At 35.8% G+C, this 25,429-nt stretch overlaps 2 protein-coding genes across 6 annotated transcripts in view; one reads left to right on the top strand and one right to left on the bottom strand.

The window, feature by feature from the left end:
• Positions 1-23,243, bottom strand: part of LOC116172246 — a 141,764-nt gene extending 118,521 nt beyond the window's left edge. For all 5 annotated transcript variants that reach the window (XR_004145620.1, XM_031489437.1, XM_031489429.1 and 2 more), the window contains exon 1: positions 22,880-23,243. Coding sequence is in view for 4 of the 5 variants with exons in the window: in XM_031489437.1 (XP_031345297.1) it covers positions 22,880-22,990 (111 nt within the window). In the remaining variant the exon portion in view is untranslated. The remainder of the gene's footprint in view (positions 1-22,879) is intronic.
• On the top strand, positions 1,656-3,746 carry LOC116172238. The gene is made up of 2 exons (XM_031489411.1): positions 1,656-2,441; positions 2,492-3,746. Exon 2 carries the CDS (start codon positions 2,704-2,706, stop codon positions 3,661-3,663), a length of 960 nt encoding a protein of 319 aa, XP_031345271.1. The 5' UTR covers positions 1,656-2,441; positions 2,492-2,703; the 3' UTR covers positions 3,664-3,746.
• Positions 23,244-25,429: the final 2,186 nt, after the last annotated feature.

Genomic DNA, 25,429 nt, shown 5'->3' on the forward strand with positions numbered 1-25,429 from the left:
GTATAGGCTGCCCTCGAGAACACCCTATATACCTAAAAATACGTTTTAGGCTTCCCCTCAGGCTTCTCGTACCAACAAACCGTTACCATTAATCTCAACCATTGAGGCCGAGATTGAGGCTCTATCGTCCGCTTACAGAAGGTGGATTCCCTGTATAATAAAAATGATTCAACTTATATGAATAGGTATCTAAAACTTGGAAATCATAATATTCCGTTAATATTCTTAAAGAAAACCCGAGAGAAAACCATCGAAAAAACCCATGATCTGATAAATAAGCACTCCAATTTTCACATTCGTTGTAGCTTAAACCAACTAGTTAAGTAAAATAAGAGCGAGAGTAAGAGTTAAAGTTGCTATACTGCCAGCTATACTGAGTGTTTCTTTAAAAGCAGAGTGTATTTTCTGTTTTTCAGAGAAAAAAATTGACGAGGCTTTTCCTTTCAATTTTCATAATGCTTGATTTCGTGCCTGATGAAACAAATATTGCGCATTTTTTCAAAAAAAAACATGGCGGATTGAAATTTTCCGAACTTGCAGGGTAGATACAAGGAGTTTTGGGGTTGTATCGATTGAATTTCTAAACGATGGCCTTTTTTGTCGAAAAGACCGGGATATTGCACAATTAAAAGCTTACTTGTGATTCAAATTCGTAAAAAAACACTTTTTTTTAAATTGTGCTAAATCCTTAAGTTTTAGAGATAAATGTTATATAGCAAAAAAGTTTCCTCGTCACAAGAGCTTTCAATAAAAAAAAAGAAAATTAAGATCGGACTATTAGGAGCAGAGATACAGAAAAATATATTGCGGCTAATGGCGCCATTTTGACGGCCACCATTTTGGTTTCCTGCACGGATTTTCGAGTGGCTCCCTATCTCAAAAGTTGCCTTTTGGTATTAACTATTACCACAGAAAGTGGCATATTCCAATCAAAAAGTGCAGTATTTTCCCCATTCTAGCCATGTACCCGACGTACTATTTAGTAGATTGTATAATGTGAAAACCAGATCACCACACAAAGTTTTGGTAATATAGAAACAGCAATGGAAGGGGAACCGAAGTAGGATAGATGATGGCGGTCCTGGACCTACAAATCGTCAATACGACTCGTTTGAGAAAGGAAGACGTACATAGATGTAACTGGCCAGGGCCAACATAGCAAGTCAAATCACTAACTGGAAGGTGAAGGAAAACGAGTCCCTCAGCGACCAGCATTATATTACTTGGACGGTAGACGGGAAGGCATGAAACCGAAGGCTCTCAACAACAAGCAGGATATCACATGTAAGAGCAGGAAGTTAAACGTGGAAAAATTAAGGAGAATCCTGGAAAAGAAAGCACGCATACTACGTACGCGGGCGCCGTCTGAGCTGGGCTTACAAAATGGGTAGACGAGGTAATGCCAAATGTTAGGAAAGAAGTGAAAAACGAGCACCATACTGGTGGGATCAAGAAGTGGCCGCGGAGAGAAGAAAATGTGAAGGCGGGCTATTAGAGCAACGAGGAAAGGCGAAGTCGACCAAGCGTTAGCGTTGTTGGAAGAATGAATGTCCAGAATTGGACGGAAACGTGTGGGGTCAAGCGTATAATATAGTAGCAGAGAAGCTTCGACGCAGGAAGAGAGTGGGCGGTAGTGATGAAGAGATAATTGAAAATCTTGAAACCGTTTTCCCGCTGCGTAAGTACGAAGGAGTGATAAACTCAGAGGCAGACATAGTACAGAACCAAGAAATTATCCAGGCGGCAAAAAATGTCAAAACGAAACGCGTCATGCCCAATTGGACGTAGTTATGCAGAAACCTACCAACCCACAATATGTCTGAAAACGGGCTTAATGGAAACTCGAACTTGCTATAAAAGATTCTTTAATTTGCAGAAACCAGCCAAGCAGTATACTGCAATAGCCATGCGCTAGTGACTCTACTACCAAACCATTTTATTGAAATGAAGACCCTATGATTACGCAGAATCATACTAACCCACTTGGTCGATGAAAATTATTCAAACTGCGCAACCAAGTGGTTTGGTAGCTTTCTGCAAAAATCAGTTCTTGTACATAACCTATCTGATTTTGCGAGTTTTAAAATCAGACCCCGTCGGAATTCTGTTATTGTGTTAGTTAGTTAAGTTAGTGTAGTTGATTTTCAGTTTCCTTGGTGCAGCATAGTTAAGTTAATCATGTTTAACAATCGGACATTAAAAATAATTACTTTACTTAAGAATAAAAACCAACTTTCCGGTAAGATGCATTTTCTGGTGTACTCAATAGCTACTGCATTTTCGATTTCGTGTTGTTATAGGAGATAGTAAGATAGAAAGTGAAAAGAACATTTCGTTCAATGTAGAATCAGAAAATCTCGTGGAAGACGTGATCCTTCCTAGTTCAAATAAGTCAAACGCCTATGAAGTGAATAAATCAGAAGAGGACCTCACGTATCCAGGTAAGTGGGCTTTTTAGTGTGCCACGTGCTATTCATATATTAATTTATAGAAAATTGTAACAAGACCGATAACAACATTATTAGCACTGACCAAACCGAACTTGTGGAACAAGACAAAGACTACGAAATTCATCCTAGTACCAGTAGCTATAAAGACAAACACTATGAAAATGCCGGTACCTATCCATCCGAAGATGACGATGATTCTGTCCGTGATCCAAATTACGCGACCGAGAGCGATTGTTCGGAATCGGATACAGCAATGCACACAAAAGTATCGCACGTTGTTGCTGATGCTGATGTTCAAGAAGGAAACCTAGATAAGGAACGTATAAGACCACGGAAAGGCAGAAAAAGAAAACATGCAAATGTTAGTAGAAGCGGAAACAAGGAAAATCGAAACAGCAACCGGGATTACTTTAACTATAAAGGGAAGAAAATTCAAGCAAAGACTTTTATTGATTTTGACTGTAAATGCACAATGAAATGCCACGACAATGTTTCCTTAGAAATCCGAAAGATAGAGTTTGAACGGTTTTGGTCTTTGAAGTCATATGATAGCCAAGTCACTTTTATTGCTGCTGGTGTACAACAGTTTCCTAAGAAGAGATTGTATGGAAGGGATCCTGATAAGCGACAATTTTCTCGACGATATAATATACACGGCCAAATTGTTTGTAAAAGCATCTACCTCAAAACTCTGGGCATAACATCTTTCAGGGTGCACACAGCTCTTAAAAAATTTAGGGGCGTTATTCCTATTACAGATCAAAGGGGACAAAAACAAGGGGGCTATAACAAATTGGCGGACGATAAAGTTCAAAAAGTAGTGGATCAGATTAATCGTATTCCAAAGTATACTTCACACTATCGTCGAGAAGCGACAACGGCGCAATTCCTACCACCAGATGTAACAATACAAAAGATGTTTGAGATGTACCGTTTGGAAACGGAAAATCCTGTGAGATTTAGTTCCTACAAAAAAATTTTCTACGAGCGTTTCAACTTGAAATTTAAAAGTCTAAAGAAGGATACGTGTAACACTTGCGACACTTTAAACATGAAAGCTACAAATGAAGCAAATCTTAATAAACAACAAGAAATAAAAAAGCAACATGAGAACCATTTAGAAAACGCAGAAGGGGCTCAAAAATTAAGACGGCAGGATTTTAAATTGGCAAAGGAAAATGATGAGTATGAGTGCCTAACATTCGACCTCTAAAAAACGTTGCCGTTACCCCGAATCCCAACCAGCATTGTTTTCTATAAACGACAACTTTGGGTGTACAACTTGGGCGTACACAGCGGAAAAGATGACAAAGGATATTGCTATGTCTGGACAGAAGGGGTCGCCGGAAGAGGAGCGCAAGAGGTCGGATCTTGCCTTTTGAAGCATATTGAAAACTTAAACAACAATGTTAATAATCTTATACTATGGAGTGACTCATGTGGAGGTCAGAATAGAAATATAAAGCTCACTCTGATGCTGAAATATATTTTAAGTAAATCTCCTAGTTTGGATGATATTACTTTAAAGTTTTTACACTCCGGACATAGTTTTCTTCCGAATGATTCAGACTTCGGTGAAATAGAATGTGCGTTAAAACGGCAACAGCGACTATAATTGCCAGAGGATTACGTTAATGTTATGAAAGAATGCCGGAAAAAGAAGCCATTTATTGTAACCAAAATGAATTCTGAAAATTTTTTTGGAGTACAAAATATTGAAAAGAATATTGTAAATAGAAAAACTTCTAATAAAGGTGATAAAATAAACTGGCTGAAAATTCGATCCATTCGTGTAGAAAAGAATCAACCGTTTATAATAACTGTTCAGCAAGACAACTTTGATGAACCTGAGCAACAAGTAGATATTAGAAAAAGGAATTGTAGAAAAGGAAAGAATGATTCTGATTTTTGGGAAGTGATTCCTCTTTGGCCGAAAGGAAAACCGATTGCAGATGCAAAATTGAAAAATTTACAGGAAATGATGCACCTCATTCCCTTAGACTGTCAATCGTTTTATAACAACTTAATGGGAGATACAGCTATCGAAGAAGACGTGGATGGCTACAATGTTCTTGGTCTTGATTTTGAGGTAGAAAATGATTTAGATAATTAAGTCACTATACTATTGTATTTAATATACTCGTGTATGTTTGAATAAAGTTTGGGTTTTTCATAAATGTTAATGTTATGAATCTGCTGAAACCTACTAACCCACAAAATACTCAAAAAATTGCGATATTACGGTCAGTTAAGATAAATGTTTAAAAATTCAGTTATACACCGCTTTAAATTTACATCATTATGGATTTAAAAGTTCTACATGAACACGTTATGAAGAAAGGAATGAAAATAGTTACCACGCAAGATTTCTCATTTTCACACCTTTGATGCTTGGTATGTTTCTGCATAACTACGTCCAATTGGTTTTCCATCTTAATTAGTGTAGCTGTAGTGGGCCAGGCGGCCCCGAACATATTCCGAGCGGATCCCCGGAGGGGTACCACAAGGTTCGGTGTTGGGGTCACTTTTATGGAATATCGCTCATGACGCTGTGCTGAAGCGGACCGTGCCGAAAGAGGTGCACATAATTGGGTACGTGGGCGACATAACGATAGCCGCTGCGCACCGAAGCGTCGAAAAAGCAATATTAAATACGAATGAAGCCTCGAGAATAGAAAGGTGGATTAAGAATGGCTTAGAATTGGTAGGTGCTAAAACTAACGCGACACTGATGGCCCCAAAGAAGGAAAAGACAATAGATACATAGAGTCTGGAATATATTAGACATGCACCGGTGTGAAGAGTGGCCAAAATTTCCGAATACACCCAAAGCGAAAATAAACCTTGCCATGTAATTTTTTTCCTGTTCATTTTTCACTACATCCCTCCCATCAAGCAGAAATACGAGTCAATGAAGGGTTGAAGAAGTCACTCTCTTATTATATTTCCAAAAGGGCATCACCATCAAATTTTCGTGGATGGTTAATGATAATCCGAGAATAAATAATCAACAAAATCCCCAAGTGCTATCCTCCAAGGAGTTGGAACAGTCACCCCCTTGTATCTCGTAAACAGCACATACTATCACCATCAGATTTTCCCGGATAGTTAATTCGAGAATAAATAATCATCAAAAATACCTAGGTGCACTGCCGTCTAAGGGGTACAAATAGTCACTCCTTTGTCGTATCTCGAAAACGGCACATACTGTCACGATCAAACTTTCGTAGATGGTTAATACTATTTCCAAAAAGCTCATTTAACATGTGAGGATGTAGACAAAACATACACACTGGGAGACTATCGTATGAACTCACTCAATTCCTCGCAGACTACGGAGAAGTTGGGGGGTTTGTAGGAACCAGAGAGAGGCAAGGGCCGCCAAAGCCGCGGAGAAACTAGGACCTATAATAAGGTAAGTCACATCCAGAGGAATACAAAGTATGATGCCTGGGTGTTGTTCTCTTGAAGGAATGTTGTCCAACAATCCGTCCCAGGGCAGCCAACGCCTGGAAAAATATCCTTTTTTGGTTTTTATAATAATTGTGTGGTATCGGTTCAAAAAACATTTGCCATTTTTGATTAAAGGTCCAATTCTTCCTAATTGTTTTTTCTCTGTAGAGTGGGCGCTATCTAAAACCGTATGTCAAACGAGAAGAGAAATCTACACACATGTGCGGAAAACGGGAGAGCATGTTTCTTACTTACACCTTCTTCATAGTGGCGAGAAAGACTGAAGTATTGAAGTACATGTACGGGATTCATCAAGGTACGCTGTTTTGTAGTTTTCTAAACGAACTTGATGATTAAATGAAAACGTTTCTCTACAACTTAACCAGAAATAGCGTAAGATAAGAAAAGTACATATAATATTCTTGATTTATTTATTTAATTTCAACAGCAATAATTCCTAATACAGGAATTATCAAAGTAAAAATACATATAATAGAAAGTATATACATTTTGGTACAAAATATAGAGATTTTAAGAAATTAATGTCAATACAAGTGAGTTTGATATAATTATAAATATTAATTATTTTACAATATTATTTTATTTTTATTTTTTTTATTATTATTTTATTATTATCCCTCTCTTGTTTTGGGCCCTCAACAGGCAACTAATTACTAAGGAATCTCGTAAGGAATGAACGTATACAGAGAGTCACCTCAAATTCTCTTTGGTTTGGAGATACAAAAAATTTGTCAAATATAGTTTTATAGGTAACATTACTATCTATCTAATCGCATATTCGGGCACGTCCGGTTTAACCGGAAATCGGTGCAACTTTTGTTTTTCAATGCTGCAATGCCTATGTTTTTTTACGATATTTAAAAGGAGTAGTAATCAATTTTCTGTATGACAACATAAAATATGCATATGATTGATATACAAAAAAATGGAGAAATTCGTGATTCACTATTTCGAAAATTTTTATCTAGCATGCCGTGTGTCATATCATGCAGAGAAGACCTACAATAATTCGTATACAATAACTTGTTCAATGTTTCGTTTTAAGATTTAATTTTGCACTATACGATCTCCCCGTGAGGCACCCTGCATCCTGACAGCACACGGCATACTAGATTTTATACATTTTCCTAATATTGAATAACGAATTTCTCTATTTTCTGACGTGACCTAAAATTTCCACTGCCTTCTCTGAATCAAAATTTTGTTGCTTACGCAGTAGCGGTAGAAATGTTCATGCATTGAACTTTTTTGCAGTATTCCAGTAATGAACTTTCCGGGAACGATATTTTCGAGATAATTATACTCGATTTAGACTATACAGGGTGACAATTTGAAAACTTACCACTCCCCATATCTTAGTAAATAAACGAGATATTTAAAAAAATCAAAATCCGTTTCGGTAGTTCGGAGGGGGAATCACAATGACATAGTTGGCGACGCACCCCCTCCAACCCCCTGCGCCCCAGCCACCCCAACTTTTAAATCTTAAATAGTGACCCCCCATGTGTGATACGTCGTTGGAAAGCTCTGAAAAAAATGCTTTCCAACCATACCAAATAGCATTACATTTAGGTTAGTAATTATCGTGCAAATCAAAAAATAAACTAATATGATACATTTGAAATCTGTCGTATTTAAATCGGAACCGGCGAACATAGACGAACTAAGACAGAGAATAATTCAAGAATGTCGAAATATTGCAAAACCAACATTTGAAAAGGTTCGACAAGAGTTTGAGAATAGATTATAACTGGCGATCAAAAATGAGTTGCTGTCGAGCCGGCTTTGGAAGTTCAAGTTAAATACGATTTTCCATGTTTATGTTTTGATTTGCACGATAATTACTAACCTAAATGTAATGCTATTGGTATGGTTGGAAAGCATCTTTTCAGAGCTTTCCAACGACGTATCACACATGGGGGGTCACTATTTAAGATTTAAAAGTTGGGGTGGCTAGGGCGCAGGGGGTGTGAGGGGGTGCGTCGCCAACTATGTCATTGTGATTCCCCCTCCGAATTACCGAAACGGATTTTGATTTTTTTAAATATCTCGTTTATCTACTAAGATATGGGGGGTGGTAAGTTTTCAAATTGTCACCCTGTATACATTTATAACAAGTGAAAAATATAATCGTAAACAATTCAAGTAAACCCAATAAACGCGCCTTTTTCAAAGCTTCAAATGTAAGCAAGGTGCGGAGACGAATACGAAAATCAGTGTCGTGGTAATAAAGACAGCAGAGACGAAAAATTATTCTAGTTCAAACTAAAGTATTGACGATTGCAAAATTCAACTGGAGTAGTACGCGGAAAACCGATAGTAAACAAAGTAATTCAAGTTTAATTATGAGATGTAATTGATGTCACTTAGGTTAACTTTGACCGATCGCAATTTTCATTCAAAACAACATCGTTTATGTTATATCAATCTTGAAGCTGACGCGACAAATGCGATTGGTCTTTGCTGATAGTAGATGGCGCGCTTTAAATCGCCTATGCAAAACGGGCCAAAGAACTAACTTGACAAACAAAACAAAAAAGTGTTCACAATCGAAACCGTGAACTTTTATGTTTAAATTGACACAGAATGTGTCCGATTAATTCCTTTATCGTGTCACCTTTGATATACGATTGAAGATACGTTAGTCAATGTTTATGAAATAGGCGATAAGAGTCATAAATATAGAACATCCGGAATATAGCCAAATCATTAACATATAGTGAACAGACTCATACATAAAAATGGAAACAATGAAAGTGAACTATAGCCCTCGTAATAATTTTACAAAATTAAAGGTCAAAAAGAATGTATGTACTCAAAGGGCGAATGAGGTTTCTCGATTCTATATCGTTGACAAACATCCTGTGCATGTAATTTAGTGGCTTAACGTATCTACTTGCGGAAGTCCATTAAATATAAATAATATTTAGTGGTTACGTTACAAGCGTTTATTTATGTCAAACATTGGAGTATAGTTGATGTTAATTAACCAACTTCACTGCGGAAGAATTTGCGAACGCTTATCAAATTCACTTAACACTGCGATTTTTAGTGCACATCAAATCAAACAGGCGCCGATCGGATCGGCGCTTCACCAACCGGCTCTCGTTTAACCGGATGCATTGCTATTTGTATGCATTGGATTAATAAAACGCAGTGTATAGTTAATATGTCATTTAGTACTAGCGGTATAACGGAAATTCTTGAAAGATACTGCATTTTTTTTATACCAAGGTGCCACTTGGTACAGTTGTTCCTTAGAGCCATTTAAACGATTTGACCCGAAGAACACTTGACATTTTCCGTGTGGGTAGATTTTAGAGGGGGTGGGGGTGATTTATTGTAACATTTTTTTAAAAACTAAGTATGGCCTAGAGACGAGATCTGGGTGTCGATTTCGTATGATTTTAACCCGAGGATTCCAATGGTAGCGCCAGAAATGCAATCCGGATACCGGAAGTCCGTGAAAAGCCGCCATTTTTAGAAAATGACAGACTTTTGATCGAATTATATTTTTAAGGCACACCGGGTCGTGTAAGGTGTCTAGACCTATGTTTTTGGGGTCAGGGAATTCATTTTTGATAACAAAAATAACCTACTGGCATCGGATCTGCATGAGAGGCTTCCCTACTGCACTTTTTGAAGACGTCGCACGCGGTGAAACCCAAGATATTCCAAAGTTTTAATATATAAACCTATATTATTTTATTTAATAAAAATACACATTAACAAAACATAAGATATATTAAAACATGGGGTAAAAAATGTATAAGCCTATGAAGAATCACCAAGTGAAAATTGTCCAACGAGGCAAAGCCGAGTTGGACAACACGTCTAGTGACTAAAAGACATCGTTTCGTAACGAATTATATACAAGATTTTTTGTGAAAGCGGAGAATTTGATAGTTTTATAATTTTATTAGTATTTTTAAACATTTTGAAAAGTAGGCAGTCAATCTGATTCAAGGCAATGTTTATGCATTATTTAATGTCAAGTGTGACGTTAAGGTTGAACGTAGCGTGTTGCCGTCTTTCCCGCAAAGTTTTGCGAAAAAATTACTTCAAATAAGTGATATTGACGAGTCTTTGGATATTGAACAAGCTGCTGAAGCTGCACTATCCACGTTAGTACCCGAAAAATCGAAACATTTATACGAAAAGACCTGCGACAAAATTGATTTTAATGTTTCATTTTTATTTTTAGGCACTAGTGCCTAAAACTTTCACATTTACGCACTAGTGCCCAAAAGAGTGTCATTTCGAAATTCTAATCAATACCAAAATTTGTCAATTTCGAAACGCTTTCACAAAAAAGTATTTATAATAAACAACGTTTACAGAGGAAATGTTTACTCTAGTACGCGATATTTGTTTTCCGTGAATGTGAAAACCTATTTCAATTCGTTAGGAAATTTTGATTTTGCTAACTGGATTTATTGCCGAATTTTTGATAAAATAATGAGAAATACGCCTGAAAATAAGCTAATTCGTATATCATTAGATGAGAAAAAAATCTTCTTTTGATTGGTGTCATTACAAACCCTCTAAGTTAACATGGGGAGCAACGATCGGCAAAAAACGTTTTTCGCAAGTTAATTTCCTACGTTCGGTTTTAAAATATTCACCCGATATGTGAAATTCCTTTTCAGTAGTGATAACGTAATCTCAGAGGAGGTCAGCGATGTACTTGGTGATCTTTCATAGGCTTATAAACTTTTTACCCCATCTTTTAATATATTTAATGTTTTGTTAATGTGTATTTTTATTAAATAAAATACTACAAATTTATATAAGTATTAAAACTTTGGAATATCTTGGGTGTCACCGCGTGCGACGTCTTCAAAAAGTGCAGTAGGGAAGCCTATCATGCAGTTCCGATGCCAGTAGGTTATTTTTGTTATCAAAAATGAATTCCCTGACCCCAAAAACATAGGTCTAGACTAGGCATGGGAATTTTTTTCGATATATCGATAGGTATCGATAGTTATCGATATATCGAATAACAATAGGTAGAGCTAAAAAAATCGATAGATCGATAGATCGATAACTATCAATATATCGATACTTATCGATAAGTATCGATATGTCGATAACTATCGATATATCGATAACTATTGATATATCGATATGTCGATAACTATCGATATGTCGATAACTATCGATATATCGATAACTATTGATATATCGATATGTCGATAACTGTACGATAAAATTATGTTATTGTTGAGATTTCAACGAGCGCTACTATTTTTATTAATAAAATCCATTTTCGGGTTTACTCTCGTGTAAATTTACTATTTTTAGTTGCTCGACGTTTCGGAAACTTAACTTTGCTCCCTTTCTCAAGAGAAGCGCTACGTCACATCATCATCCATGCCAAATAAACGCAGTAATAAAATCTTTAGAAAATAGATCTTTTCGTCTCACTGACGATTGCTCAAAAAAAGAAGCACTTCAAAAACTTGAACAAAATGTTGCATCAAAATGGCTACTCTTTAGATAAAATAAAGAAGACAATCAAAGGGTGTAATCATGGCCTATGTATCGGTATCTGACTGATGGTTACAGAGGACCAGTCACAAAAAAACAGAAATGCTAAAGAGCCCTGCGATAATTGCACAGTTAATATGGTAACTCCATTAAAGTTGCAAGAACTGCATTCGGTTATTTTCATATTTTGTTAAAAGAGCCCTCTTGTCTTGTCGGGCTCTTTCGCCAAAATATAAAAGTAAACTCATGCAGTTTTTAGACACGCTTTCAAAAAAATTATCGGTAATATTATATCGATACCTATATATTAAAAACTATCGCCATAACGAGAACTATCGATATACCGATACTTATCGATATAGCGGTAGTTATCGATCTTTCGATAGTTATCGGTGTATCTATAACCATCGATATTTCGATAATTGTCGGCATATCGATAAGTAAAATATATCGATAGGTAAGTACCCGATACTTATATCGATAGGTGAAAACAGTTATCGCCCATCCCTAGCGATAACTATCGACGTATCGATATATCGATAACTATCGACATATCGATAACTATCGACATATCGATATATCGATACCTATCGATAGTAATCATATATCGATAACTATCGATATATCGATAACTATCGAAATTATCGATATATCGATAACTATCGAAATATCGATAACTATCGAAATATCGATATATCGATAACTATCGATATGATAACTATCGATATATCGATAACTATCGACATATCGATAACTATCGACATATCGATAACTATCGACATATCGATAACTATCGATATTTCGATAATTATCGGCATATCGATAAGTAAAATATATCGATAGGTAAGTACCCGATACTTATCGATAGGTGAAAACAGTTATCGCCCATCCCTAGTCTAGACACCTTACACGACCCGGTGTGCCTTAAAAATATAATTCGATCAAAAGTCTGTCATTTTCTGAAAATGGCGGCTTTTCACGGACTTCCTGTATCCGGATTACATTTCTGGCGCTACCATTGGATTTCTCGGGTTAAAATCATACGAAATCGGCACCCAGATCTCGTCTCTAGGCCATATTTAGTTTTTTAAAAAATGTTACAATAAATCATCCCCACCCCCTCTAAAATCTACCCACACGGAAAATGTCACGTGTTCTTCGGGCCAAATCGTCTAAATGGCTCTAAGGAACAGCTGTACCAAGTGGCACCTTGGTATAAGAAAATGCAGTATCTTTTGGTATACCGCTAGTACTAATTACTTAATTTGCATTATGCCAGTGTGTTTGTATAATATTTCATTTCATTAAAACTTGAAAGGTAGCTCACCGTCGCAGGGTTATTTCTGACCTTTTGATTGATAAAGTGTTAATCACCCCCCCGAACACCCTACCTGCAATAATCTGAGAATTCCACCGGTTCAAATTCGTAGCTTGAAATTGGAAACTCCGTAACGGAGAGAGACAATGTAGGTTAAAAGGGGGCAAAGTTGCTCCTTTTTGTGACCAAAAAAAACTTTTGAAATTTTTGAAGAAATTTTGAAAATAACTGAGATATCACGGAAAAACTCACTTTCTGTGGAAGAATCTGAACCTGTTGTAAGAATTTCCATAGCACGCTGGATGTAGAAACTAAAAGCTACTTTCTTATTTCTTATGGGCGCCATATTGCATTTTTACGGAGTGAGATGGCGAACAAAAAGGAAAATAATGACGTGTCATACTCTATACCGATCTTGCTGAATCCACATGGCTATCATGGCGATTCTTTATTTTTTGTTCTCTATCTCATTCCATAAAAATCGACCAATTTGAACTACCTGTCCATACTATGTCGACGAACGTCATTCTAAATATGTATGTTACACAATTTACAGATCGCATCGACTGAGCATATCCCCATATACCAGTCTGACAAGCGCCGGCTTGGCATGTTGCCGGCCTGGTGCGACAACGGTTTGTGCATTGCCGGTTTGTAATGTTCCGTGTGTTTTTTACGTCACATACGCATGTATTTACCTACTGCAATGTTGCGAAATTGCTATACAAATGATCATTTTTTTCATATGCAATAGCAGTATCATTGGTATAAACAAAGGCAGTATGAAAAAACAAACTCGGTATTATTTTATCGTACACTAGGAATTCCATTTAGTCAATATATCGCCATCGTCAGATTGAGAATCATATTATTTATAATTATAGGTGGCAATGTGGCATTGGTTGCTGCAACTCAAACTCGAACTCAAATCTACTATTTTACCTGCCGCCCTTAAATGCAGAAGATTTCTACAGTGTTTTGTTTGAAACATTCATCAACTTTGCTACGAATTCATTGTATTTCATCATTACAATCATTTCGCTGTTATATAACTATTCACTTAATGTAAGTGTGGTCCAAGGGTTACTACTTGATAATACAACATGATTATAAATGATTTATGACATAACGGCATAGTCCATAATGATAAAACCTACGTTAATTTTGGCATTTTCTGAATGCTCTAAATGCACGTCAGCAACACTAACTGAAATCTACCTCTCCTTCACATAATATAAGAACCTTTTTTTGCAGTATATAGGTTAATACTAGGAAACTTGCTTCGTTTTTCCGTATTTTTCTTATTTATTTTTAGGAGTAACTAATTACTCCCCATCACCATATGTTCAAGTGTCAGTATGTTTCACCATATATATAAATTTGTTAATACCGATTGGATTTTACGTTTTTGTATTACTTAACCTTATTGCACTGTAACGGTAAAACGCAGAATGTATTGTGCTTTGCTTCAAGTATTCATTGCAAAGACGTACAACGTGTTCAGGCTTTCTCATACTTGTGTCCGAGCTTGTGTCTTTTAATATCGAGAATCTTTCGAATCTGAATTCAACAGTGTGTTTTGTTGTAGGTACAGGCCCATTTGCAATTTTTGAAAAATCTGTGAAAACAACTGAGATATCACCGAAAAACTGAAAATGTCATATTTCGTTTTCTTTTTCCCGAAGTTAAAACGGTTGGAAATGGATTTGCCGGTAGCACGCACTTTTTTTCGGAGCATCTGATATCTGGTATCAGAATGTCTATAGCACGCTAGATGTAGAAAATAAAACTACTTTCTTATTTCTTATAGATTTTTACGCCCTCTATCTCATTCCGTCAAAATTCATTATGGCGTCCATAAGAAATAAGAATGTAATAGCCTGTATTTTCAAGATCTAGCGCGCTATGGAAATTCTGATAAATTCAGATTCTCCGAAAAAAGTGCCCATAGAAATTGCCAACGGAAACCGTCTATTTCCGACCGTTTAAGCTAGGGAAAAGAAATTAGACATTTTCAGTTTTTCGATATGTTATTTGTAAAAATTTCAAATCCGTTATTTTAGTCACAAAAATTTAGCATAAACTGTATCTCTCACCGTTACGGAGATTTCAATGGTGAGTCATGAATTTGAATCACCTTGAAGAGTTAAATTTATTGTTATAAATCTAAAGAGGAGTCGATTTATGTTGAGCCAAGTGCTCTATTCAAACTTAATAATTAAATGTCAAGTGGTTATCACTCGGGTTATCATTATTAAACAAATTGAGGATTTGTATTTTATACACATAAACTTGTCAATCCTTCACATTATAATTTCATAACTTTAATTTGCAAAATATTAGCAGCGGAACGTGGATATGTATTTCTAGGTAAGACCCATAATACAATTTCGCACAATTTAGCACGTTACTGAGATATACCATCTAAATCTAATATATAAAAAACTTGTTAGAGGTTGGTTTTACATTGTTTACTACAGCTAACAGTAAGGTCAAATAGTGCCTTAAATGTTGGTTCTGTAAGAAGCAGCCGTAGACTTGAATATGCCTATTACAACAAAGACTATTGAGCCTCCAACTTGGTTCCACGGTCCACTTTAAACCCCTAATACCAGCCGAGTTCTCGTAGTTAAGAGGTCCTGAGTACTGTCATTTATGCGTTAGCTCGCCATACGGAAATTAAAAGATAAGATATTTTATAACGGATTGTAACGGAGTATATATTTTTATTTTAGTTGTATTTGCTTTATTTCATTTGAATAATAAATTTCAAGTCAAAAAACTGAAGTTTTACATATCCTAATATATAAAAATTTACAAGAGAGGGTTGTCCCACTTATGGGCAAAATAAATGTCAACTTCTGAGACAAAGTGTCTCACTTCAGGTACACACATCCCACATAAAACCTAGAATAACAAGTTAGTGCTCAAATATTTTTGGTTGTATACAATCAATGAGGATTTAACCTACAAGAATGGTAACACAGTTTTTAGCAAAACTCCATATTAAAGATGATAGGATAGTTTGAACCCTTACGCCTCTGGGTACTGGGGAAGTTACCTTAATGTTTTCAAGAGTGGTACAATGGAATCTACCTCGGAATCTACTAACGCATTTATTTCATGTCCTCCTAAGAAAATTGTGCATAACAGTTCTCGTAACAGTTACAATTTTAGAAAATCTTAAATAAAACGAAAAGCATGACAGATGGGTATAGGGAACTTTTTCGACATGTGTAAAAAAATAAAGCCCGTTTTTTTCGAAAAGTTATTAAAATTGACAATTAGTTATAAAACACTGTGTGGCTTGTAGAAGGGTTATCAAAATTTAAATCGGTCCCATGTAGCATCAATTCAGTATTGTTGATTTTTGAAGACTTTTTGAAATTCAAGTCAACGGAGTCATAAGTACAAGGCCCTAAAGAAAAGCAGTCAAACGTCAACGAACTTGAAAAATCTTGAATAACTTGAAAACTTTTGATGCTGGGTATAGGAAAATGCGAGGGGAAATGTGGTATCAAACGACGTAGACTGTTAGTAGGTTTGAAAAATCCATTAAAATACAGGGAGCTCTATTTAAAATAAGAAAGTTGCTATCCACATTCGGTAAAAACGGAAGTTAAACGATCATGATAATATTTTCTTTCGATAGATCATGAACAACTATGTTGGTATGCAAAATTTCAGATTTAAATTATTAATGGGTAACGGTTTGCGTGAAACAGCCTGTATAATATGATATAGATTTCAAAGGAAACCTTTAATGGTAGACTCCTAGTTTCTGGTATTAATTGCATTTTAGTAGAAAAACTTCCCACAAGTAAAGTTATTTTTAGAACTATGTCGATCGTTCTAAAGTTAAAAAAACAGAAAATTTAAACGTCCATTTGCCTATGCAAAGATCGCTATGTATATTTAATCATTTTCGCAGGGCAAACAAGCGTCATAAATTCATCAATTTTATGAAGAGGAAGTCGGCAGTCAATAACCGATTCTCTTAGGATAAAATTTTCCATTCTCCGGTCACTCACCTACTTCCTAAGTTATATTAAATAAGTAATGCAAGCAAATAAATGGGTGGGAAAATTGCGTGTTGAAAAAGTTGCTGATATATGGCACTGTTCGAACTAGTTAGTAAAACAATATCTTTTACAAGAGCGCTTGGTCCATATGATGAAATTATAACAAAAAAATTAAAGTCGCATTGTTCTTCTCAAGTTTCTCGGCAATTTATTGGTCTGCGTGTAGAAAAGTTGCGGGAGAAACTTTTAACACGCTCCCTTTTTACGTAGTTTGGAGTTCTTGGAGTGTTGTCAATTTTTATCCATCGAAGTTCACATAAATTGAATGCATGAATTAGCCAAGTTTATCCATAATCTTTGGCGGATATAATTATTTCCCAGTGAAAAGCAAGAAAGAATCGCAAGTGCCTAACGAGATATACATATTAGATATGAAATAAAGTTAAAGAAATCACTGCAACCTCGTTATTGTTGAGTCATTTCATTGTTGCCTTCAGTAAACTTTGTAGACTGATTATTTACAGTCCCGGCTCGATCCATAATTACACAGCTTTATCTCTTAGAAAGTTTTTCCCAAGATTGCAAAGAATCTTAAGGCCCCTTTGATGTTTTAATATAACAGACGAAAGTAAATTATAATCCGGTCAAAATAATGCTTACGTTTTGGCTACGGCATTCGGCGGATGGCGAAAAAATTATTTATTCCGAAAACGTAATCTAAAATATCTCAAAACTGTAATGTAGCTTGGAATGACGAAGTTGAGATCAAAAGATAATTTGATTAAACAAGAAAATTAAACGAGGAGTTAGGGGAAGTTTCAATTTTAAGGCGAAATTCCGGATTTTTATTTGGTGGATAATTGCGCATCTATCACGCAATTATGTTTATTGATAGCATAAGTCATAAGTCAAATTCCACATTTTCCTAAATAAAAACGCAAAAAGAGAATTTTGATATAGGCCAATAAGTGCGAATTCATGAAATATAGAAATGCGTTTATATTATTAATGTGAATGATGCGAAAATTGAGGAATTTGGCATGTAAAATTAGTTCATGTGGCGGAAACATCAACGCACAGCGAGAATACACCAGTTAATAATAATATACTCATAAATTAGTATCACATAGAGGAAGCCAAGCTATTCACAACGTAATCGTCAGAAATAGTACCAAAAGTATATTTAAAACACATGTCATGTCGGGCAATCTCCTTTATGTTTATTGGTTTATAATCCTATTCCAGATTCCAGCAAACAGATCGTTTCCAATAATTTCACGTACTGCACGTCAGATTTGCGTATGGCAATATTCGGTAACACTACCCGAGAACACTACCTTCGTTTTTTTTTTTGGAAAAAACACACTATAAATGCAATTGAAGCAAAAACAGTCACTATAGGGGGTTTTTTTAGTCTAAGATCCCACATAAGGTCAATCTTCGCCCATCTTGCTTACCGAGTGAAATACATTTTTTTTGTAATCTACATAAAATTCTGCAATTCTTTTCCCATTTAAGAGACTTTCTATCTCTTACGGTTTACAAGATCCCCATACTAAACATCGGAAAAAACCGAAGAAAAAACTCACCCTGATGTGACAGAACTATGAATTTTAAAAATAAAGAATTAAATTTTAATTTGAGAGTAAGTACTCCAGTTGGGACACTTCATATTATTGCACAGGTTATTAGATTGTTCGACTTTGCGAATAGTGTCCTTGCGTTAAAGGATTAGAGTAAGTTTAACGTTGAAAGCTTGGTGTTAGGTAAGGAAGTAGTTTTGGTTGCTTTTCGTTATCCCAATACATTTTAGGTTCTTTCAATATTAAATTTATCACAAAAAAGAGCAGTTTATTGCGTCATCTAATTAGGAATCCACAAGAAGCCTCGCAAGAAGTATATTAACATCTGGCGCCCAACGTGGGGCAGTAGAGACTGAAGTAAAGACCGATAACAACTAAGGTAAAGAAAAGAAATGCCGATGGATCGTTCACCCGTTAATCAAGAGGCGTCGAGCGAATATTATTTGCGAAGTAAAGTTCGACAGGGTGCTATACCAAAACAATATGATACGGCTACAGGTAACACCGAGTCAAGAGGTCAACACCAAGGTCAACACCAACGACGAGTTACAGTAGAGGAGACCAGAATAACTTATCATCAGTTCCAGTCAATAAGCCGGAAGTTCCTGTATGGGGTAGTGAAAAATCCGCTATAGAAATGTCAATTCCACAATTTTTTCAAAATTTCGTAGCGGGACGGCGGCAGAGTAAAGAAACGGACGAGGCGGCGCGGTTGGCTGCGGCAATAATTCAAGATCGGATGGAAGAAGCCAACAACAAAAAGTACCAAGGGGCTGTTGATGACAATGATGAGTGTTGGGGGCGAGAAAAATGTGTGTGCAGATGGACGGGGTCCGGATAGGATAGAAGAAGACCAAAAGGCAAGGACGAAAATCAAAGGTTCATCACATAATCAGTTGCGAGATAAACAAAAATATGGCAACAGTAATGTAGAAAACAACAGTTTAAATTATAGTTTATTTATTACATGTAACAATGTAGATGAAAGGGCAGTAACAAATATTGTTTTGCAGGTTATCGAAAAGTTGCAGCAGGGTGGTCAATTATCTAATAGGTACCAGGTTATCTAACCACGACAATTACACAGGTTTTCAAGGATGTAGTCCAAATCAGAATTTGATAAATGTTGATACAACTAATCGCGATGTTTTGGAAGACAATATTCATAAGTTTAACAAACTAAATATAAATAAGCGAATACCTGTATTTGATAATAAGGGTACTGTACACCCATTGGAATTTATGGCCCAACTGGAGTACTTACTCTCAAATTCAAATTTAATTCTTTATTTTTTAAATTCATAGTTCGGTCACACTGTATATGTTTTTCGGCCACCAGTGGCTACAATTTCTTTTAACGCACCAAACTATGTCTCTATATAGAACCGAATGTCTACAATATACATTTTACCTTAAGCTACACCTTGATTCACAGAATTTTGAAAAAACACAAAAAACGTGTAAACTCCCATACCAAATTATAGCAATTTAGCCCCAATATGGCGACCGGAACCAACGACCAATCAAAAAAGAGATACCCGATTGTTACCACTGTTCTAAATTGAGTCACTGTAAAACGCGGGTCGCCTGTACCCTTGTAACCTGAGGCTGGAGACAAAAGTCGTCAGCATTCCATGAATGTGTTGAATGCGTTGTTTCTGTTTTTGCATTTTTTAAATTAAAGATTTTTAATTTAAAAACTTTGGGTAGATGACCGAACCGAAAGGTTCACAGGTCGACCAAACAATTGTTGCGTTAAGTTATATGTGCATAACTGAATTTATTGCTAACTATAAACAAAACAATGAAAAAAAGCACGAAGGTCACTTGCTTGCAAAATGTGATAAGAGAGATGAAATTTGGTGAGATGGTAGAGCATGGTTTTCTAAAGATACACCCAAATTTGCCACCTCTAAATCCCGCCGCACGAGAGTTGGGGGGTGAAAAACCATACATCGCCTCATGGTTTGGGGTATATAACACCCAATGCCTTCCGAGATATTACACTCCAAACCGTGGGGTTATTTGTAAGCTTCCGAAAAAATTAAAATTCCATGGCGTAAAACTCACAGATGATCTACCTAATTGTGATATACAATTGTATATTGAACCAAAACAAACATTTTTAGAAGGGGAGCCATTCGCCCCTTCTGCCAAGGGAAGGTAAGCCGCCCCTAAAGGTACATTTTTTTAGTTTTTGGCATTTTACAGGAAAACAACACACTTTCACAAAAAAGGCGGACTTATAACTTTTTGTGTAGAGCAAAAATTCTCTCGATTAGATTAGATATATACAGTGCGAGATACAGTGTGTAAAGCGATGGGGTATACAAGAGGGAATTTTTTTTAAATATTGATTTATGAAAAAAATTTATTCTTCATGATATTTTTTGCTTGCCTTGAAAGTACCAATAACGTTTCGATTGTTTGTGGTTTGATAGCAATACGCTATCTTGATTATATATAATGTTGAATAACTTGCAATAAAAAAAATTAATTTTATTATTTTTGCAGATTTCTATAAATAAATTTTAGATTAACTTTTGTTCTATGGCCACAACATAAAAATATCAAAGTTGATTACCATTTTACATTTGACAAAAAACTCCTTTGAGGATGATTTGATTTCACCAAATCACTAAATAATTTACTCAAAAATATGTTCAGGCAAAAGGGAACTTACAACAATTTTTGACCAAGAAATATGCAAAAAGAAGATATGATAATATAGCTCTTAAAGATATTTAAAAAAATCGCGGCGAACATTTGATAACTTCGCAAAAAACAATTATTAGTCGGTTTTTCACGAATTTTCGAAGGATATGTAGAAGAAAAAAAACTATAGCCTGCAAAAATCCTTTCAAAAGCAGAACGTAGAAAAGGAAAACTAAATTTTTTTGTAACACCGTCTAATGTCCGATCACATATCTCCGAAATCCAGCATGATATCAAATTTTGAGTAATAAACAAATTTATTCATTTTTTAATGGCCAACATTTTTGATAATAAGACAAAACATGCTAGGACCACACCTTGCCGAAATAAAGTCGATTTACGCAAACATTTATAATTTTTGTGTATGACCGGTATGACGTCATTGTGCCGCTAAGTGCAGGTCATGATAGACTGTCGCCCAAGTTTTTCGTAAAGCTTGACCCATATGGCTGTGGATGGAGAGAGGTGAATTTCCGTACGTGTAACTTTGTGTAGAACTATACCAGCAACTCGATTATATAGAATAAAACGTTCATTAACAATACTATACTAGTTATCCTTTGATTACAGACTGACCGACTCTAACCGGCCTATCGACTACTTTACGATTTACGATTACTATGGAATAAATGGAAATTAAGGTTTGGCTATTTATACACTTCTCGGGCTGTGCTGTTGGAATTGTGCCCGCTTAATAAGAATTGATTGAAAATATTTTAGCGTATTATAATGTTGCGCAAGCGCAGACATTTTTTCTGCAAGAGATTTAGTTTCGTAATTTCGTTGATTTGTTTTAAAACTTAAAATTTACGTAGTAATGTAAAAAATTAATCCCTATACCCTCGCGTATACCTTAGTTTGTCAAATTCAATGATTTCAAAAATGCGCTGGTAACTCGGCTGGTAATGGGCGATTCTCGGGGCGATTTCATGATTCTAGATATTTACAATTTCGTGAATATCCATACCTTGACCCCTACTAACTTTAGTATAGGCACAGATAAAATATTTTATCTGTGGTATAGGGTTGTTCTAAGTTTCCAGTGTTCACTGCGCAGGGAAAGGTGGGAGTTACTGTTTTCGCATTGTAAGAAAAGACATAGAATTGCTGAACACCATGTATAAATTTTACCAAAAGCATCAACGATAGTAAGTGGTCTCTCTCGTTTGCATTTCTCCTCGCATTTCTCAATCCTTATTATATGGAAATGTACACGCGCGAAAAATTGGGAAAAGTTCTGAATTCGTTCGTTAAAGACTTGCTTTACCTGGAGTGAGAGATAAATTGCCTGAAGCTACAAACTGTCGCCCCGTTGCCTACTTTAAATATTATTTAAGAAAAAAGGGCGAAAGGCGTCAGTCACCATTGATTTCATTGCAATCACACCGTGAGAATGAAAAAATGTCGTCTCTTGAAAAATAAGACACGTTCTCTTGGCGCCAAAACGTTGCAAAAAAATATTATAACGTTTTCAATTTCACGCTTCTCACACATTTGCAAAGCACAACATTTCCGTAATCTGTCCGCTTTTTGTTTTGCGAAAAGCAGGTAATTATCTCAAAGACAAAAAAGGATTGGCCTTTCGGTAGAAGAAAACAATTTTATTTGTAGAATTCTAGAACAAATAATGCACCCTTCATAAAATCCTCACAGCGCTGAACGATTTTAAGATCTTTTTCAAACATCCCTAAACTCAGGTCAAACCCCTAACGTAAAACGGTTAACTGTTCATACAATCGTAAAATTTGCTTACAACTGTACCATAAAGCGTTTCGCCACAAGAAATGCTTCGAAAGGAAAAATTGGATAGTAAAACAAATTAGGTACCTTTGGATTGGATCGAATTAGAATCCCGCCAATCTTGTGCTCGTTTAGAGTAATGATCGTGAGACGCACATGTCTGCATCCGGCACCAGACCGTCTAAAGCGGCGCGCCATCACTTAAAATAATATTTAATAAATAGATCCATTAATCCCGTCAATCACATATGCACACACACACCCTACACGAACACCTTATTACAAACGTTATAAACAAATTGAATAGTTTAATTCGCAAATGTTAACGTCGCACCACCGCCGCCGTCGCACAATACCGACCGAAATGAAATGAACGATGTCGGTCGCATCGCAAAAACTTCCTGCTTGTCAGTTTATGCGTACGAGATTGAATCGTCTGGTCCATATTGCGTCTCTCTCGTACCCGGATTAAGCGCAGATTTGACGTTTCCCTTCATTCTAAATGCCTACTGTATGCGTCTTCCCCCTCTCTCTTTCCGGGACATTATTAACCGATAATATCCAGCATTTGTGTGAAGAGGTATGCGTATGGACTATGAAGTTATTTCTGCTGCCGGTTGCGCTGACCGACGCCTTTTCCAAAATCGTGTACGCGTCTCGCTCTTCCTTTTATGGTGTCAAATTTAATTAGAGTAAGTTTTTGCGTGTATCAGCAAACCCTTTCGTCCGATGCTGTTATTAATTTGAATGGCCGTTGTAAATCGATGTGTTGATTTAGGAACCATGTTACAGTATGTTGCAAAAACTGTTGTCTGTCATTGTTGAGGTGGTTCTATATTCAGAAGATAGAAGAATAGGGTGATTTACAAGGACCAGACCTTTTATGCAAATGTCAACTATAGATAGTTGCGCATCTACAGAAATTATTTTTGATGTACAGGGTGTCCCATTTTTACGTTGTCAATGGACAACTGATTTTTTTTAATGAAACACCCTGTATATTTTTAGTAGTTTCGATTTCTTTTTTTAACCTCTGCATGGACACCAATTCACTATTTCGTTTTTTGTCAATGTTGCCAAATTATAAATATTTCTTCCGAATAATTCAGTAAGCCACCCCATTTGATAAATGCAGGGATAAATCGTAGCGACCTTGTTTTAAAGTTAAGAAATACATTTGATCAACAATGTGAATCTGAATAAAAGGCAACACTTTGGTAATGAGAAAGTTGAATTTAGTGATACAGGGTGTTCACAAAAAAGTCGTGAATTTTCCATATTTCAAAGTGCCATTTTAAATGAAACTACCACTATTTTATTTCTCTATTCGATAGTCTCTTCAATTTTTATAAGGGGTGTCCTTTGCCAAAACCCCGTATTTTTTAGGATATTCAATATTTTTCACAAAAATAGTTACACATTAATTAATACCATGTTTATAAGCAGCAGTAGGCCGTGATAATAAACAAGTTGTAAATCAGCATATGCATGATTAAAGCGCATTTTTTGGTAATGCAGGTCAGTATTTTATTAGCGAAGTTTAAAATTATCGATCTCACGAGTAATTTTGGCTGCGTTAAATAATTAATTTTATTTCATTTCAATTGACGGTACGTCTTCATTTTGTAAAACAAATCACAAAGTAAATAATAAGTTTTTATACTGGTAGCGCTATCTAACGGTAAAATTATAGCACCTCCGAAACCCATATCGAAATTATTTTCTTCAATTATCGATCTTACAAGTAATCTAACTCAAAATAGACTAGTGCCTGCACATCTACACTATAGCAGGAAGCTTTTAGTGAAAATTTGAAGTCTCTAGCTATTGTAGTTATGGAGATCTAACGCGGACAGCCGGCCTGCCAGCAATAACGAATATAATAGCGTATTTTTTTCAAAAATGCGCTAAAAACCAAAGAATGCCAGACAGTAAGTAAACAAGTACCATAAATTCATGATTTGCTGCAAGTGTACTCCTTATTTCGTAATAAAATGAAGTTATTTAAAAAGACTATAAGCTATTCATTTTAAGAAGGTAGCGGTAGAAAGCATAGGGACAGTTTGACCTTCACTGTGATTGGTTAAAACACGAGTCAGTATTACCCTGAAAAATAAAACGAGTGACGAATTCTGTCTGTTAGAAGTTTCAATTACGAACTATACTGTCGAACTGTCATTAGCTGTCAATTTTAAAGATCCAAGCGTGATATCGTTTAATTTATATTTATAGTTTTCAAATTTTGTGCCGTTTTATATTTTTCCTGTGTGTATCGATCTTTAAACACAGCGCCATCTACTACCTTCTTATAATGAATGCAGTATAGATCATATTTTTCAAAATTCGCCTTTTTAATTAATCTTATTTTACTACGAAATAGGGAGTACACTTGTAGCAGATAATTTATTTGTGACACTTGGTAACTTTCTGGCATTCTTTTGTTTTTTATTATCACGGTCTACACCGGTTTATAAACATGTAATTGATTAACTATTACCTATTTTTGTGAAAAATATTGAATAACCTAAAAACTACGGGGTTTAGGCACAGGACACTCCTTATAAAAATTGAAGAGTACACAAAAGACTATCGAGTCTTCTTCTTGTTGGAGTCCACAATCCTACGATTGGTTGGGCG

This window comes from Photinus pyralis, unplaced genomic scaffold (genome assembly GCF_008802855.1).
Source record: "Photinus pyralis isolate 1611_PpyrPB1 unplaced genomic scaffold, Ppyr1.3 Ppyr1.4_LG1, whole genome shotgun sequence".
In the NCBI taxonomy this organism is placed as follows: domain Eukaryota; kingdom Metazoa; phylum Arthropoda; class Insecta; order Coleoptera; family Lampyridae; genus Photinus; species Photinus pyralis.

Excerpts from the sequence above, each read along its gene's own strand:
- LOC116172238 (XM_031489411.1), top strand. The coding sequence starts at position 2,704 with ATGCACACAAAAGTATCGCACGTTGTTGCTGATGCTGATGTTCAAGAA.